Source organism: Moschus berezovskii, chromosome 13, assembly GCF_049115385.1.
Source record: "Moschus berezovskii isolate FMDL1 chromosome 13, NW_MosBer_1.0, whole genome shotgun sequence".
In the NCBI taxonomy this organism is placed as follows: Eukaryota; Metazoa; Chordata; class Mammalia; order Artiodactyla; family Moschidae; genus Moschus; species Moschus berezovskii.
This window is the reverse complement of record NC_142472.1, coordinates 42729559-42746741: the sequence shown is the minus strand read 5'-3', so window position 1 is coordinate 42746741 and position 17183 is coordinate 42729559. Positions and strand designations below refer to the sequence as shown.

Here is a 17183-nt window from a genome sequence, read left to right as displayed (position 1 = left end):
TTATTGATTTCATTGTTGAAGAACTGATTTGCAAATGAAAGGCACTATAGCCAAAAAGTTTCTTGCTTTTCCTTCTTCTGACATCACCTAGGAAGCCCTTTTAGAACTATTCTAACAAAGTAGAAATATTTATCATAGAATGAAATTCTATAGATTAAATAATTCAAATAATTAAATACTAGAGTCCCTTGGACTGCAAGGAGATCCAACCAGTCCATCCTAAACGAGATCAGTACTGGGTGTTCATTGGAAGGATTGATGCTAAAGCTGAAACTCCAATACTTTGGCCACCTCATGAGAAGAGCTGACTCATTGGAAAAGACTGATGATGGGAGGGATTGGGGGCAGGAGGAGAAGGGGATGACAGAGGATGAGATGGCTGAATGGCATCACCGACTCGATGCATATGAGTTTGGGTGAAATTCGGGAGTTGGTGATGGACAGGGAGGCCTGGCGTGCTGCGATTCATGGGGTCTCAAACAGTCGGACACCACTGAGCGATTGAACTGACTGACTGACAAGTGACTCTGAAAATCCTTTAGATTTGGGTTTATAGGATACTTTTTGACATTAGTGTTCCTTCTTGGAATTTCATTCATTGTATTGTTCCACAGAATCAACTCATGATATAGCAACTCAACAAAGATTTAAATCTAGTTGATAACCCTATAGGCCATAGGCCACGAAGCTTCTCTGTCCATAGGATTCTCTAGGCAAGAATACTGGAGTGAGTTGCCATGCCTACCTCTAGGGGATCTTCCCAACCTAGTGATCGAACCTCCATCTCCTGTTTCCTTCTTTGCAGGAGGATTCTTTTACCGCTATAGCCACCTGCTGCTGCTGCTGCTAAGTCGCTTCAGTAGTGTCCGACTCTGTGCGACCCCATAGACGGCAGCCCACCAGGCTCCCCGGTCCCTGGGATTCTCTTGGGAAGCCCCTAATGCATTTTAATAATTTTAATAATAGATTTTGCATGTGTATGTGTGTGTGTGTGTGTGTGCATGTGGTGTGACTTTATACAGCTGTGTGCCGAATCATTGTATTTTAGAAATAGTCCAGTAAAAGAAATGAAAATAAAATCAGAGCATGTAAATGAAAGAATTCCTACAATGAATGGAGTGTTTTTCAAGTAGTGAATATTATCATCTTCACCATTATCAACAACAAAGCAGAAAGACACATTTTTTTAGAATATCTTCAGTTTGAATATGAAAACCTAAAATAGAAACATACTCAAAGAGCATCTGAATAGAAGAAATGGACTTTGTCTAAAATGAATCCTTAAAAAGCTTACAAGTTTCCTTGAATCCTCTGTGAGTGTGGTTAATTAGTCTTTGAAACTGTCATAAGTGCATATTTTATTGTTATTTTCTAGAATCCTAACAATTAAAAAGTTTCATATAGTCAAACTGCAGTTTCATAAGTGAATAATTGTTTATTATAATATTACTATTTATTACACATTTCTGTCAGTTTATCTGGTGTAATCTGAATATCCTGTTTCTGCACAACACTAAGCAATTTAAAGACAATTCTTTAAAACTCCTCCACTTAAACCAACTTCCAGTTGTAGGCAATAGACTAGAATTTTCCTGATGACTGTGAGTAATAACACAAATTAAAACTGCCTGTGAAGAGCTGTCAGTCTAATTTAGAGACAAAGCAAGTAAAGGAAAACATAAACAAAAACAAGATGAAAGGAGGTTCCTTTCTATAGAGGCCTCTGCATGCTTCTCACTGCTTGTGAGGATTAAACATAGGTGGTGGTTGTCCTTCAAGCAACTTATTACACTTACTCAACACCTTCACTTCTTACCAATTTACAAAGAAATTCTGAAAATCAAATTTGGCTAAGTTTCAGGTTGACATTTACATAATGATTTAAACTCATTATTCACACCATGTTTGTAAATGAGATACTCAAAGGGACTAACACAAAGCAATGAATGAAAAGCAAAAAAAAAAAAATTTTCACAGCAAATTTTAGTACTAATACATCACATAGGAATCCTGAGGAAAATATGGATGACGTGAACTTTATTTTGTCAATGTAGGAAAACAAAGACATTTAAATTCTATTTTTTCCTCTCAAAGCAAATTCTAGTTTATGGTTTATTTGTAGGAATTTTGGTAAAGATTAAAAAAAAATGCTGCTAACTAGAAATCATGAGAAATGTCAGATATTTCAATACCATAACCAGAAACCACATCAATAAAGTTTATTTTCTCTGGCATTACTTTTACAGCTCTGAAGGACAAATGAACTATGTACAGGAGGTTTTGGGTTCTGGCCTTTGAAAGGGCTGCTGTTCTTATATTGAGTTTGGAAGGTTTTATGCTCCATCTGTGAAACACCTGCTTTTCGAAGCTACTGACTGATCATAGCAGCCTCCAATTAATCATACTGAAACTGCTTCTGCTTCTAGAGTAAACACTGTGGAATCTTTGAAGGCATGCTGGTAGCACTGGGTAGAAAGTAAGGGTGAAGTGAACAGGGAAATTGAAAAACTGAGGAGCAAAATCTTCACGGAATTCTTTGATCTCATCCATGCTACAGGTTTATAGTGTCCATTTGTCTCTAGTAATCCATGCCTTGAAATATTCTGGATATCAGGAATCCCGCTTGATATTCTGGGTAATATGTAAATTTATTAGCACATTAAAGAGAGTTTTAAGTTTGCAGTAAGACATTGTCATATTTAAATCTCCATTCTAGCATGTTCTACTATTCTTGTGTAGGTTATTTAGCCTCCCGAAACCTTCAGTTCAGTCGCTCAGTTGTGTCCAACTCTTTGAGACCCCAAAACTTCAGCACGCCAGGCCTCCCTGTCCATCACCAACTCCCGGAGTCCACCTAAACCCATGTCCATTGAGTCAGTGATGCCATCCAACCATGTTATCCTCTGTCGTCCCCTTCTCCTCCTGCCCTCAGTCTTTCCCAGCATCAGGGTCTTTTCCAATGAGTCAGTTCTTCACATCAGTTGGCCAAAGTATTGAAGTTTCAGCTTCGACATCAGTCCTTCCAATGAACACCCAGGACTGATCTCCTTTAGGATGGACTGGTTGGACCTCCTTGCAGTCCAAGGGACTCTCAAGAGTTTTCTCCTACACCATAGTTCAAAAGCATCAATTCTTCAGCACTCAGCCTTCTTTATGGTCTAACGCTCCTATCCATACATGACTACTGGAAAAATCATAACTTTAACTCTATGGACCTTTTTTGGCAAAGTAATGTCTCTGCTTTTTAATATGTGGTCAAGCAAGTAAAGGGAAACAGAAAAAAACAAAAAGTCTGATATATACTATGTATTTAATTTGTGCACCACCAGCACCAGTAGAGATAAGCATTACCAGCAAGCAAAATGTCAGGAGCTACCTCAGTTTCTCTTTTTCTTTCTCACTCACCCAGTATGTGTAAATATACATATAATATATGCCTCTTATGAAGTACTAACCTTATTCTTGGTCTTCTTGCCTTCTTCTCAGTCCAATCTGAAGATTAGTCTTAAAATTAAATCTTGGCTCTTACTTGCTCAGAAATATTCAATATTATATCCTTATTTTAATACAACAGTGCAAATCTTTAACAAAGTCTCCTTAACCCTGCAAAATTTTGCACTGCCAACTCTTTTACTGTTTTGATCTCCCATATCATCCTACAATTTCATTGGAAAAGACCATGATTTTTGGAAATATTGAAGGCAAAAGGAGAAGGGGGCAGCAAAGGATGAGATAGTTAGCATCACTGACTCAACGGATATGAATTTGAGCAAACCCCAGAAGACAGTGAAGGACAGGGGAGCCTAGAGCACTACAGTCTATAGGGTTGCAAAGAGTTGAATACAGCCTACTGGCTGAATACCAAGGACAACATATGCCTATTTTGGTCACCATTGTATCTTTCTACAGCTCCTGGTATGAAGTAGTCAACAGTAACTTCCCTTTTCAACAATGAATGCAATGGAGAGACATCTATGTAGATGTCCAAGCTATAGAAAGTTAAACAGATGATATCTAGGAGATACCACATTATGGTGGAAGTGAAAAGCAACAACTCTTAACAAAAAATTAATGATATGAAACTAGAATAAAAGTACTCTAAAGGATAGAAAACAGTTTAAGGAAAGGGAGAATTTTGAAAGTAATGTCACTTATAATAGGATATTCAGAGCAGCGATTTCTGTCTAAGTGACATTTGAGCAGAAAGCTGAATAAAGCAGAGAAAGGATATAAATATTTGGTAGAAGAGCATTTCCAGCAGAAGTAATAGAGAACAACACAAAGGTCATCTGGTGATAGTTGCTTGCTGTAGTCAAAAAATAGTAAGAGGAACAGTGTGGCTGGAATTGTGTGAACAAGAAAATAACAATAGGATATGTCATTAGAAGTTAGAGGAAAAAACATGGATAGTTTTGCTGAATAACTGAATTTGGGAGTTCTGAGAATAGTAATTCTAAATGTCCATGGGAACTATAGGAATTAGTTAATATATTACATGTTCGGGTACATACAAATCTCAATGGAGATTTGTTGGGAAAAACAAATCTCAGTGGAAAGACCTGTTCTCTGTCACAAAGAAGTTGCAACGCAGTTGTGAAGATCAGTCACAAAGACATAAGGGATAATTAACTGCATAAAAAAATGTATGGTGACACTATATAGTGCTAACAAAAGGAATACTAAGAATTTAAATAAGACAGAGAATGCCATGAACAATTTTAAAATATTTCTTAGGCATGGATGAACTTAAACTGGGAATTGAGGGTGGTTATTTAGAATTAGATACAAGGGATTCCAGATAAAAGAACTATCATGAGTAAAGAACAAGTGAAAGGAATTCAAGGACATATTGAGAAGTGGTGAAATTAATTCAATTTACTTTTTCGGAAAAATGCCCTGGCAGTTGTTCAGAAGTTAGGTGGGGAGAATCACTTCTATCAAAATGTGGAGTTTAAATCTGCTATTTTGGGGTGTGTGTTTAAGACACTGTTGAATTAGAAAAACAAACCATGTTTTCTATGTAAAATAGATTTTGGATAAGAAATTGGGGACCTATATAGTTATTGAAAGAGCTGTGGAAGTGAAGGTCAGGGAACTTTCTGCTAATGATCTCTACCTCTGTTCAATATAAACAGTTCTGCCAAGTACTCCACAAAGTCACTGAACTCTTCAAAAACCTCCAGAAATCTCCAATCAATTGTCTCAGTCTACAGCAGTGAAGCCAATTGCTTTCAAGTGCTCACTTAGAAGTTACTTCAAGTTTCTATTTGTCCACGTATTTGCCTGCATCTAAAAGAAAGCTGATTGCTGAAGAATTGATGCTTTTGAACTGTGGTGCTGGAGAAGACTCTTGAGAGTCCCTTGGACTGCAGGGAGATCCAACCAGTCCATTCTAAAGGAGATCAGTCCTGGATGTTCATTGGAAGGACTGATGCTAAAGCAGAAACTCCAATACTTTGGCCACCTCATGCGAAGAGTTGACTCACTGGAAAAGACTCTGATGCTGGGAGGGATTGGGGGCAGGAGGAGAAGGGGATGACAGAGAATGAGATGGCTGGATGGCATCACCGACTCTATGGACATGAGTTTGAGTGAACTCCGGGAGTTGGTAATGGACAGGGAGGCCTGGTGTGTTGTGATTCTTGGGGTTGCAAAGAGTCGGACATGACTGAGCGACTGAACTGAAGTGAACCTGTGCAGATATAATGGATTCTCCTTCATTTCCACTTTCTATCCCTTGCATGAATGCTTTTATTGTCAAAGTCTAAACCAGAACCGTTTGGAGAGAGGATTTCTTAAAAATGAAGATCCAGGAGTCTCCTCTAAAGGCAGAGTTGACCTTGGTAGGAAGAGATGTTGATGATTAGTAGAAATAGACAAGCAGCAGAGAAAAAAATATCATAAGATGGAAGGAGACTCCAGACCCTTCATCTATCATCACACAAAGCACTTCAACTTCGATATTATTCTTTCCTATGATATTTAAATTGAAAAGAAGTTTATACTACTAAAATTAAAAAACAGGATTAGAAAACACAAATGGTGATGTTTCAAACAAAAACTCATTCTATCAAATACACAAAGATATCTATTTCCATGCCCTTATATTATTCAGACATAGGGACCAAATCTTTTCAACTTTTCTTTATATTTCATGATTATAAAATATTTGCTATTCTTATAATTCTCATCTACTTCTGTTTGTTGCTCTCTAATGTTTTTAAAATGAGATGTCCAGAATTAACAACAGGTTTCACTTTGAACTCTAATAGAGTAAGAGGAATTATTTGCTTCAATTGTCTTGTTGGTATCAGCATATTCATGCACCCAAAATTTAAATTAATGTTTCAGAATTTATTTCACACTTCTGTCTAATACTGAGCTCGTGGTCAAATTTTCCAACATTTCACACATGAACCACTGCCAAGCAGAGTCACTTTCCCTGAATAGATTTTGGAATCACACAAAATCAATAGCTGAATTCAAATAAGTGAAATTTACAAAGGGAACAGCGAAATATATATAAAGCAAAGGCATTCAGACAGCAAGTTAAGACCTGAATGTTGGAAGATCAAGTTCATATCTAAAATATTCTGGCAAGGAAATTGAAAATTAAAACAAGAAAGCCATGTGTAAAATAAGCAAAGAAGGCATATTTAGAGCCAATAAATGTGTTAATTCAGTACCAGAGGTTACTCAGTAGAAATCCTGAGATGTTCTGCTACTGAAGGAGTTAAGTTTGTTCTTGAAGCACAGATTGAATAAATTAAATGAGGAGATATGCAAGATTAAACATGGATCAGCGGCTAATATATGGTAAAAAATTATAATATCAGGTACACTCATTTTAAAACATTAGAACTGAGACAAAATTATACTCTAGGAAGACAACTGGTTAGAAAATGTTTTCTAGTAAAAGAGTAACCATGAGCATCCGGAGAACACTGGAGCTTCATGTTTCCAACAGAATTTGAAATCATTTTGACAAGAGTAACACAACACATGATCAATCCATAGTCTCAAAAATAAGTTACGATAGATTTGTTTAAAATGTTGAGTGTCTTAGCCAGGACATTCCTAAATTTCTGTTTTGCATGTATTTTTTACTATAGAGAATATTTTTAATGTGTTTAAAAACTATATTGATACTATTGTGTGATAAATCCCAGATCAGTTCAAGCAGCTGCAAGGAAAACATTTTGATTATTAAATTAATAATTTCAAACCAGACCAGAAGGGACCTTTATCCCACTGGATATGGAGGCATATTGTTCTTTGGCTTAGCTAAGCCAGGAACTCCGAAGTGTAATGAAATGTGCATAATTAAATGACAGCAGTTGGGTTTTGATATTTTGGTTGATGAAGTATTTGTTTACATTAATTTTATATGGTTCATATAATTTGAATAGTAGTACTGTACCCCGTCATGGAATATTTCAGAAAAATAATTTGACAATAGAAGTACAAAGCATGCATCGCCTTCCTTTATTTCTATATTTTATTTAATTTACTAATCTGCTTAAAGGATTAAAGAAGAAAATAAAAATAATACTGAGATTCTAAGAATAACAATGAGAAGACTTAAATGTCTGATCGTCATTAGTAATTTGAAAAGGTGCTAAGTCTCAAAATAAGAGTTTCTAAATAACTAGCAACTATGAAACTTAATGAGATTTATTTCATATAAATTATTCCTTTGAATTGCAAAGAGAAAGTTATACTTTACAGTTGGTTGTTCCAGTAATAAAAATCAAATCGTTAATAATATTAATAATAGCAATAGCAAGAATGGTTAACATTTTATACAGTGCTTGCTATATTCTAGGCAATGAATTCCAGTATTCTTTCCTGGAGAATCCCCATGGACAGAGAAGCCTGATGGGCTACAGTCCATACGGTCACAAAGAGCCAGACATGACTGAAACAACTTAGCATGCACAAACCTGAGTCCATGGTAGAGAGGTTGTTTGAATAATGCAAAATAAAAATTTTTGTGACATAAGCTGCTAGCTCTTAACTAGAAAGAAAAGGGGAGAAAAGGCAGCTGTGGAAGGAGATGTAAATGATAGATATCCCAGGATAAATTAAGATAAAAAATTATTTTAAGAACCATTTAAAATCCCAAGCAGTCAATATCTATATCATCTATAAAATGTAAATGAGACCATAATAAAGACCATTGTGTGATATCTTTTTTGACTTGGAGGTTCTGAAATACTATACAGTATGTTGTGTCTCATGATAAAAATGTGCCAGTGATTCAAAACTAAATTTAAGTTTTAATTTTTAATGAAATGACTGTAATTATTTTAACCCCTGACAATACTGCTATGTCGCTATTATTAAAAAATTACATTTCCTTACCATCGTGTAGCTGTGGGCCACCTTCATTAATTCAATGCATCCTTGAGCATCTGCAAATGCTCGGATTCCTAAACAGTTTGACGGATGCAAGAGCTTCATGAGGAAATGGCAGCACACTTCCACTACTTGAGGAAGCTGAAGAAGACAAGCTGCTGCAAGAAGGTTTTCAATGGTTTCTTCCTTTAATTCCAAGCAACCTAAATGTTAAAAGAATTATTAGACTGTTTAAAGCATGAAATAATATGTACCAGTCTATTATTCAAAACATTAGGCCAACCTTCTAGAAATGATTGAACCTAAATTGATAATCCAAATTAATATAACTCACGAAAGGTCAGTAATTGCTTTCAGCATCTTGCATTTCTTAGTTTGTATGATATTCAAAATCATCCAAACACAAACACAGCTTCCTCTGAAATACCTGTATTGAACAGGAATTACGGTTGTTCCTTCGGTTGTGAATTAAGTAATTAAAAAAAAGAAAAGAGAGAGAGAAATATTTTACAACACGTGTCTTTCCAGGTGGCTCTAGTGGTAAAGAACCGCCCTGCCAGTGCAGGAGAACAAGAGAAGAGGGTTCAATCCCTGAGTCAGGAAGATACCCTGGAAGAGGAAATGGCAACCCACTCTAGCATTCTTGCCTGGAGAATCCCATGGACAGAGAGGTGTGGTGGGTTATAGTCCATAGAGTGACAAAGTGTTGGACATGACAGAGGCAGCTTAGCATGCATGCACACACACATGTTTATAAGCTTAGGGGAAAAAAGATGCACTAAGTTTCTGACAATATATACACTGTTTATATGAATATGGAATACTTATGTGTTTTTAATTAACATCTGTATATATATTTATAACCACACATGTTGTATGGTTGCTAATATTGTATTTAACTCACTGTGTTTATGATCATAATTTCCTATAATATTTCTTTTTTTATGGTCAGTGTTTTGTGTTAGTCACTCAGTCATGTCTGATTCTTTGAGACCCCATAAACTGTAGCCCGCCAGGCTCCTCTATCCATGGGATTCTCCAGGCAAGAATACTGGACTGGGTAGCCATTCCCTTCTCCAGAGGATCTTCCCAACCCAGAGAACAAACCTGGGTCTCCTGCATTGCAGGCAGATTCTTTGCCATCTGAGCCACCAGGGAAGGAATTTTCCTTTCTTTCTGGTCAGTTAACCTCAAAATTGAGCTCTTCGGTGTTTCTTTTTTTTTTTTTTTTTCCTAACTACTGGTGAAAGTTAAGTCACTCAGTCATGTCCAACTCTTTGTGACCCCATGGACTGTACTTCCAGGGTCCTCCGTCCATGGTATTTTCCAGGCAAGATTACCGGAGTGGGTTGCCATTTGTTAAATAATGGATCTATTTCTGGAATGTTTATAAATCTTATTGTGTAAATGTCTAGGCTCAACTATTTAGGTTTTCTTTCATGTAACAATTCAGCACATCTTTAGTAGTTTAGTTCCATTCAGATGTTCTATTGCTATTAGATGAGGTTTTCTAGGTAATGCAGTCTCAGAAATGATTTACTTCATCTTAGATTTTGTGATACACATGACTACGTTTCACTAGAAATATCTCCACTAATTTTTCCTGAACATGGGGTCAAGTCACATACTAACATCATGACACATGTCAGTGGATGTGTGTTGCTACCACACCACCATTTATGATGTGATCGTGCCTCACCCCTACTTTTTCTTTTCTACCAGCTAAGTGTGCTCTATGCTCAGTCATTCGGTTGTGTCCAACTCTTTGTGACCCCATGAACTGAAGGCAGCCAGGCTACTCTGTCCATGGAATTTTCCAGGTTAGAATGCTGGAGTGGGGTGCCATTTCCTTCTTCAAGGGATCTTCCCAACCTAGGAATCCAACCCACATTTCTTGTATCTCCTGCCTTGGCAGGTAAATTCCTTACCTCTGTGCCACCTGGGAAGCCCACAAGCTAACTAAGTCCTACTTAAAAACCCCAGTGGATGGAAGATACATGGGAAGCAAGAAGCCTGAGCTCTGAATCCACACCCAGAATTATTAGCTTCAGACAACAATATGCAATATATAAACTAATAATACTCCAAAAAAAAATTAAAGCTTATACTTGAGTTGAAAGCTGTCTCGAGTGTCTAAATTGAACCTCAAGTATAAAACCATAGGGAAAATAATTGATCAATATTTATTATTACTATGTTGTTATCTAATTAAAATTTAGAAAGATATTCTTGCCAGCTGGAATACATTTTTTAACTTTGTGATGATACTGTCATTTTTTTTTCTTAGAAGTATTTTTATTTCATCATCAATATTCATCTTTATTACAAGAGAAGTTGTTTATATTCGAAAATTCAGCTTTTAAGGACAGAATATTTATTAAGAAAACTCTTCATAAACAGAATGCCTTTATTTTTTTCCCACATCAAAAAATTTATTCTGAATTTTTAAAAATTTCAATACTTTACAATAATAGTACAATAAGCACTTATGCAAGGAGATCCAACCAGTCCATTCTAAAGGAGCTCAATCCTGGATGTTCATTGGAAGGACTGATGCTAAACCTGAAACTGCAATACTTTGGCCACCTCATGCGACAAGTTGACTCACTGGAAAAGACTCTGATGCTGGGAAAGGTTGGGGGCGGGAGGAGAAGGGGACGACGGAGAATGAGATGGCTGGATGGCATCACCGACTCTGTGGACATGAGTTTGAATGTACTCCGGGAGTTGGTGATGGACAGGGAGGCCTGGCGTGCTGTGGTTCATGGGGTCGCAGAGAGTCGGACACGACTGAGCGACTGAACTGAACTGAAGCACTTATGTACCTTTTCTTTAACTTCACTAAGAAAAACACAAAGTGTTAACATTTTGCTATATTTATGTATATGTTTGTGTGTTTATGCTATAGTTGATGAATTATTTTATAGTACTTCTAATCAACATGTTTTTCACTTCTGAATACTTCAGTGTGTCCCTCTTTAAAAACAACAGCATTCTCTTAGATAGCTGATCATAAATTTAATTTTTTACACTAAAAAATGGATACAATAGTATTTGCCCTAATGTAAATTTCCCCAAATGTTCAAATAAGATGCTTTACTGATTTCATTTTTAAATTCAGCATCTAATCGAGGGCTTCCCAGTTGGTGCAGGGATAAAATATCATCCTGCCAATGCAGGAAAGTAGGAGATACAGGTTCAATTCCTGGGTTGGGAAGATCGCTTGCAGTAGAAAGTGTCAACCAGCTCCAGTATTCTTGCCTGAAAAATCCCATATTTTCCCCCATGATTAGATTTAGCCGATACCTTTTGGTAGGGAGACAATACAAGTGATGTTTTTCATTCCGTGTATCCAGAGCGAGTGATAATGGCAGTATGTCCCACTCTTGCTGGTGTTAAATTTGGTATCTTGTTTAAAATAGTGTCTTCCAGATACCTTTATTTTAAAGAAACTTAAATTTCTACAGAAATATTTCCCTTTATAATTAATAAGTCATATGTTGGTGAGGGATAATTTCAGTTTAAACATGACATTTCACCCATAACTTAACATATTTAATAGATGAAGAGCATTATGTTTTATTTATGAGTTTCATTGGAAGAATGAAAGCAAAGAAATCTAAAGCCTGCTTCCCAGTATAGCAAGGGTTTTGATGAAGAAAAGAGAGAGGTAAATTTTATTTACCTTTGGATATAAATTCAAAGGAAATTAAAATCATTTTATTGCATATTAATTGCTAATTAAATTAGCCACCTAAATTTTAGCTTGGTATAAAAGAGGGACATTATCAATAATAAAAGTTATAAACAGTCAAACTTTCATTTTAATAAATGCACAAGGACCCTCTTCAGATATTATTAACTAGTAGAACAATGAATATCATGATCAGTTTGACAGAGGAGATATTTGTCAATAGCAATAAAATTATTTGAGGTGTTTAAACTTCACATTATCAATAAAAATGTCATTCAATAATAATGTCAAACGACCAGTTTAAATGACTTTAAGGCTAATTACATTAGTGTAATTATACATATATAGGTTAAAGCTTATGGAATATTAGTAAACATCAAAATAAAAGATTCTAAAAATTATAGAAACCTCTATTTTGTGTAGATTTTATATGCTTTATGAAATATGTTCCCATACACTTATATCAATAAAAATATAAAATATAAGGAAGATAAAATGTGTACAATAAGATCTGTTATTATTTACAATTGATTATAAGCACAACAAATATATATACTTATATATGTATGTGTTTAAAATTTGGCATAATTTAATATCTTTGGAGGAACTGTATCTAAAATTTTTCAATAGGACTATCAAGAAGATGCTTGTATTTTTTTTAACATTGATCATGTGAAAATCAGTTTAAAAAGGACACATTCAGATGGTATGATCTTTATAGATTCTATTTTTACCATGACTTCAGAACATTAAGAGAGTGACTTTAATTTTAATTGATTATTGTTCTCAGTAGCATATGTGCAGAAAGAATTAACAAATTAACACAGCAGGTCCGAACTGCTCTCCTTGAAAAAGCATGCTCGCAAGATTTGCCCTTGATTGGTATCTGAAAACTTAGATTTCAAGAGGGTTCCCACTATTCAGTAGTATATATGGCTGGCTGTGCCTAAACCGTTCGTGTAAACATTATGGCTTATACTTATCAACTGCCTTCCTTCTGGGAGTCTTGAATTTCGGCATATCCTAAGCAAAGCCTGCCTCAATAAAAAAATCTCCCTTGTTAACAACTCACAGACTTTGTCACAACTCATTGCAGAGGAAATTAAGTGTACCTTGTGCTGTTCCATTTGAAATGCCAACCTTGGAAGTTTGCTCCTGATTTCCCCAAGACTATGCCCTGTACACTATTTCCCTTTCCTCGTTAGGCTCTGAATCTTTTTGATAAAACAAATCAGAGCCATTGGTTTGCATGCTGAGTCCTGTGAATCATCCTCTCATGAATCATCAAACCTGGAGTGTTAGTCTTGAGGATATCCCAATACAGCTTTCTAATTAGAATAGTTGAGGTGATGGGTGAAGTTTGAGATATACTGTGTCCACAGGCTGGAAGATACAATATAGGCTTGCAACTGACCCCAAATTAATCTATAGATTTATTATGATTATATTCAAAACCCTAGCAGTCATTTTGTAGAAATTGCAAAATTGATTCTAAAGTTTATATGTAAATGCAACAACCAAGAATGTTCTTTGAACAAGAACAAAGTGGAATAATGACACTACAGATCTCAAGGCATGTTACACAGCTATAGTAATTAAAATTGATGGCTATTGGTCTAAATATAAACAAATGGATCAATAGAAAATAATGGATTCTAAAAATACAATCAATCATATATAAAGCTTTGCAAAGGCACAAAAACAATTCAATTGAAAAAGCACAGTCTTTGAATAATGAGTACAAGCAGATATCCATGTACTAAAGCTGTATTTTAGACTACACAATACATATAATTTACCCCAAATGGACCATAGTCCTAAATTTAAAACTTAAAATTATAAATCTTCTCTAAGAAAACATAGGAGAAATGTCTATAACTTTGTTAATTATTTTTCTTAGATAAAATGTCAGAAGGCATAATCTACAGGAAAAAAAATGTTAGAAATCACTACAGTGACAGTAGTAAAAGAACAAAAGATGAACCATGAATTAGGAAAAAAATGTTTGTAAAATCATATATCCGATAAAGTACTTGTGTCTAGAATACATCCGTTCCGTTCCATTCCGTCGCTCAGTCGTGTCCGACTCTTTGCGACCCCGCGGACTGTAGCCTACCAGACTTCTCTGTCCATGGGATTCTCCAGGCAAGAATACTGGAGTGGGTTACCGTTTCCTTCTCCAGGGGATCTTCCCGACCCATTAAAGGACTCTAAAATTCAATAGTACAAATCTTATTATATAAAGCTTATATAAAAAACTTATATATATATATATATATTTTTTTTTTTTTTCAGAGCACAGAGTGCCTCATTCTTGATTTTCACCCTGAACTTCTTTCAGGGGGGGTGTTGAAGGTCAGCAGCTTGCAGTGGTCATGATGTAATCTTTGTAGAGGCAGCTGGCAAGTACCAACTTCCAGTCAGCAGGCTCCCTTCATAGCCACATATCTGACCATGTGACACCATTTCATGGCCATTGTGTCCCGCGGTGCTGGGAAGGCTCATTCCCAGGTCTAGGGAAGTGATGGGCCACTCAGTGTGCTAAAATTGGACCAGGCCTTGCAAGTAGCAGAAGTCTCTGGACCACTGTCTTACTAGCCTCCTGGTCCAGGAAAATATTTTCCCATACCCAGAGTCACATTATTAAAATTATTGATCTCATATGGAACTGTCAGTTCAGCATTATATCACACGCTCAGTGAAACAAGTGACATAGAAAATAATATAGCCATAGCTAGCAGTTATTAGTTAAATAAGAATTATAAGTCAAGAGCTTTCATTAGATAAAGCCTGGTATACCCCAAGTCACCTGACTTCATTTGTTAAATGATTATAGTCTGGTATTAACCTCCTGGTTGTACATTATGGAGCATCCGACCTTTATCTGAAGATTGTTTACTGAGATAAGCCTTAGAAACTAACCTAGAGTGTCATTTTTAATAACTTAATTAAATCTTTTTGCAGTATCATGTAACAGGGAACTGTCTCAACAGTGAGTCTTAGTAAACACTAGACATTAACAAAGCTAGAAACTTAATTTAACAATTTACAAAACTTAATATTCCATGATTTTTCATTATGGAGGCCCTGTAGCCAGGGAGGCTTTAACCCATCAAATAAAAAATGAGGTTTGTCAGGGAGCTGCGAAAAGCCAAGCAGCCATCTTGGATTTCTCATAGCCCTGACTCTGATTTCCAGCTATTGTTTTTAATTTTCCAATTTAGAAGCAGACTGTTTCCAAGGTTTAAGGACATTAGGATGACACAAGTCTAACAGAGTTTTTGTATAAGCAGAATGAACTTTGACATGTCTACAAACCCGACAATTGGATTAATTTCTAAAACTAGCATAGGATCAGGAAAAAAAACAACTGGCAGAACAGGCCTTCAGATAGTTAGATCTTTTCAGAAAAAGGTTTTATGAGTTCCAATTCTTGCATCTTCTCATACCTAGAAAAACACTGACGTCATTAATGGTGAAATCTGCTTTGGCTATTAAAAAAAATTTTTTTTTTTTTACAATTAAAAGTCAAAATAGAGTAGCTATGGTTCAGACATCCTGGGAAATAACTATTTCCCAGATATCCTGAAAAATGATATTATCGATGTGATTTCAGATTAGACGCTGTGACCTAATGTAGAACTTAGTGCTCTTGTAATGCATTTTTGCTTCTGTACTCTGCTTGCTGCTCGTAAAACCAAAGTTACTCCATTTTAAGATAAGGTTGTTTTTAAGTAAAGATTCCTAAAATTGTTTTTGAAAAAATAAAAAAATTTTTAAAAAAAGCTTATAAAAAATGGGTAAGTGATCTAAGCAGACAGTCCACAAAAAAAGATACATGACTTTAAAATGCTTAACATAATTAGTATTTAAGAGAATGCAAGGTGAAAACCATAATGAAATACAACTATACATGCATTAGGACTGCTGATGGGAATGTGAAATGTTATAACCATTTTGGAAAATAGTTTTATACAATTTTGCCTTTTAAATGACTTAGCCATCCCACTCTTAACTATTTACCCAGGAGAAATAAAAGAATATGTTTATATAAATCTTTTTGCATAAATGCTTATAGTCAATCTATCTTGTAAAAACCAAACCCTGAAAACAACCTAGATGTTCAACAACAAGTGAATGAAATAACAAATTGTAATCTATTCATTTAATGGACTACAGTTCATTAATAAATTAGAACTATTGATATACATAACATCTTGGTTAATTATGCTGAGTGCAAAATTATGCTGAATGTATAAAATCAGACAAAGAAAACTTTATGATCCAGTTTAATTAAAATTCTTAAACATCTAAACTTATCAATTACAAGTGACATAAATCAGATCATTAGTACCTAAGCATGGGTGAAGGATGAGGAAATGCAACAAAATGGATCATAAAAAGAGGTGACAGATATATTCGATATCCTGATTGTGGTAATGATTTTACATGTTTGTGTGTTACTCGCTTAGTCGTGTCTGACTCTTGGTGATCCCATGGACGTAGCCCACCAGGCTGCTCTATCCATGAAGTTTTCCAGGCAAGAATACTGGAGTGGGTTGCTATTTCCTTGTCCAGGGGATCTTCCCCACCCAGAGATCGAATCTGTTTCTCCTGCATTGCAGGCAGATACTTTAGCATCTGAGATACTAGGGAAGCCCTTCCATATGTATACACATGTCAAAGTATCACATTATACACCTTATGTATGTGTAGCTAACTGAATGTTAGTTATTCATTAATAAAACTTTAAAGAAAGAATACTGAAATATTTACCAAGACAATTTGAGTTGACTAGTAACTGTAAATACTTTCTGATGGTTTTAATTCAAACTTTACTAACAAAATCACAAAGATAGGGTATTGTAATTTAGAGAAATTATGATTATTTTCCTTTTTTCTTAAGTTTACAATATATAGATCATATTATTATGATCGTGGAAACTTCATATACACTATTGCCAATTTAAAATGCTTGACCAAAGTACTGTATAAAACACCTTATAAGTGTAAGCCTAGCATATAAAATGGTATATGTGTGTGTGTGTTCATGTTAGTATATTTACCTTCCCAAATCAAAGTGTTTCATAGATATTATACAGTGAAATAAGTTATAGGGTATATAAGAAAA

The 17183-nt window shown here is 35.4% G+C and overlaps 1 protein-coding gene across 2 annotated transcripts in view; it reads right to left on the bottom strand.

The window, feature by feature from the left end:
* KLHL1 (kelch like family member 1) overlaps nt 1-17183 on the bottom strand; it is a 525596-nt gene that overhangs the window by 278707 nt on the left and 229706 nt on the right. For both annotated transcript variants that reach the window (XM_055426442.2, XM_088842848.1), the window contains one exon: nt 8365-8561. In XM_055426442.2, coding sequence (XP_055282417.2) covers nt 8365-8561 — 197 coding nt within the window. The remainder of the gene's footprint in view (nt 1-8364; nt 8562-17183) is intronic.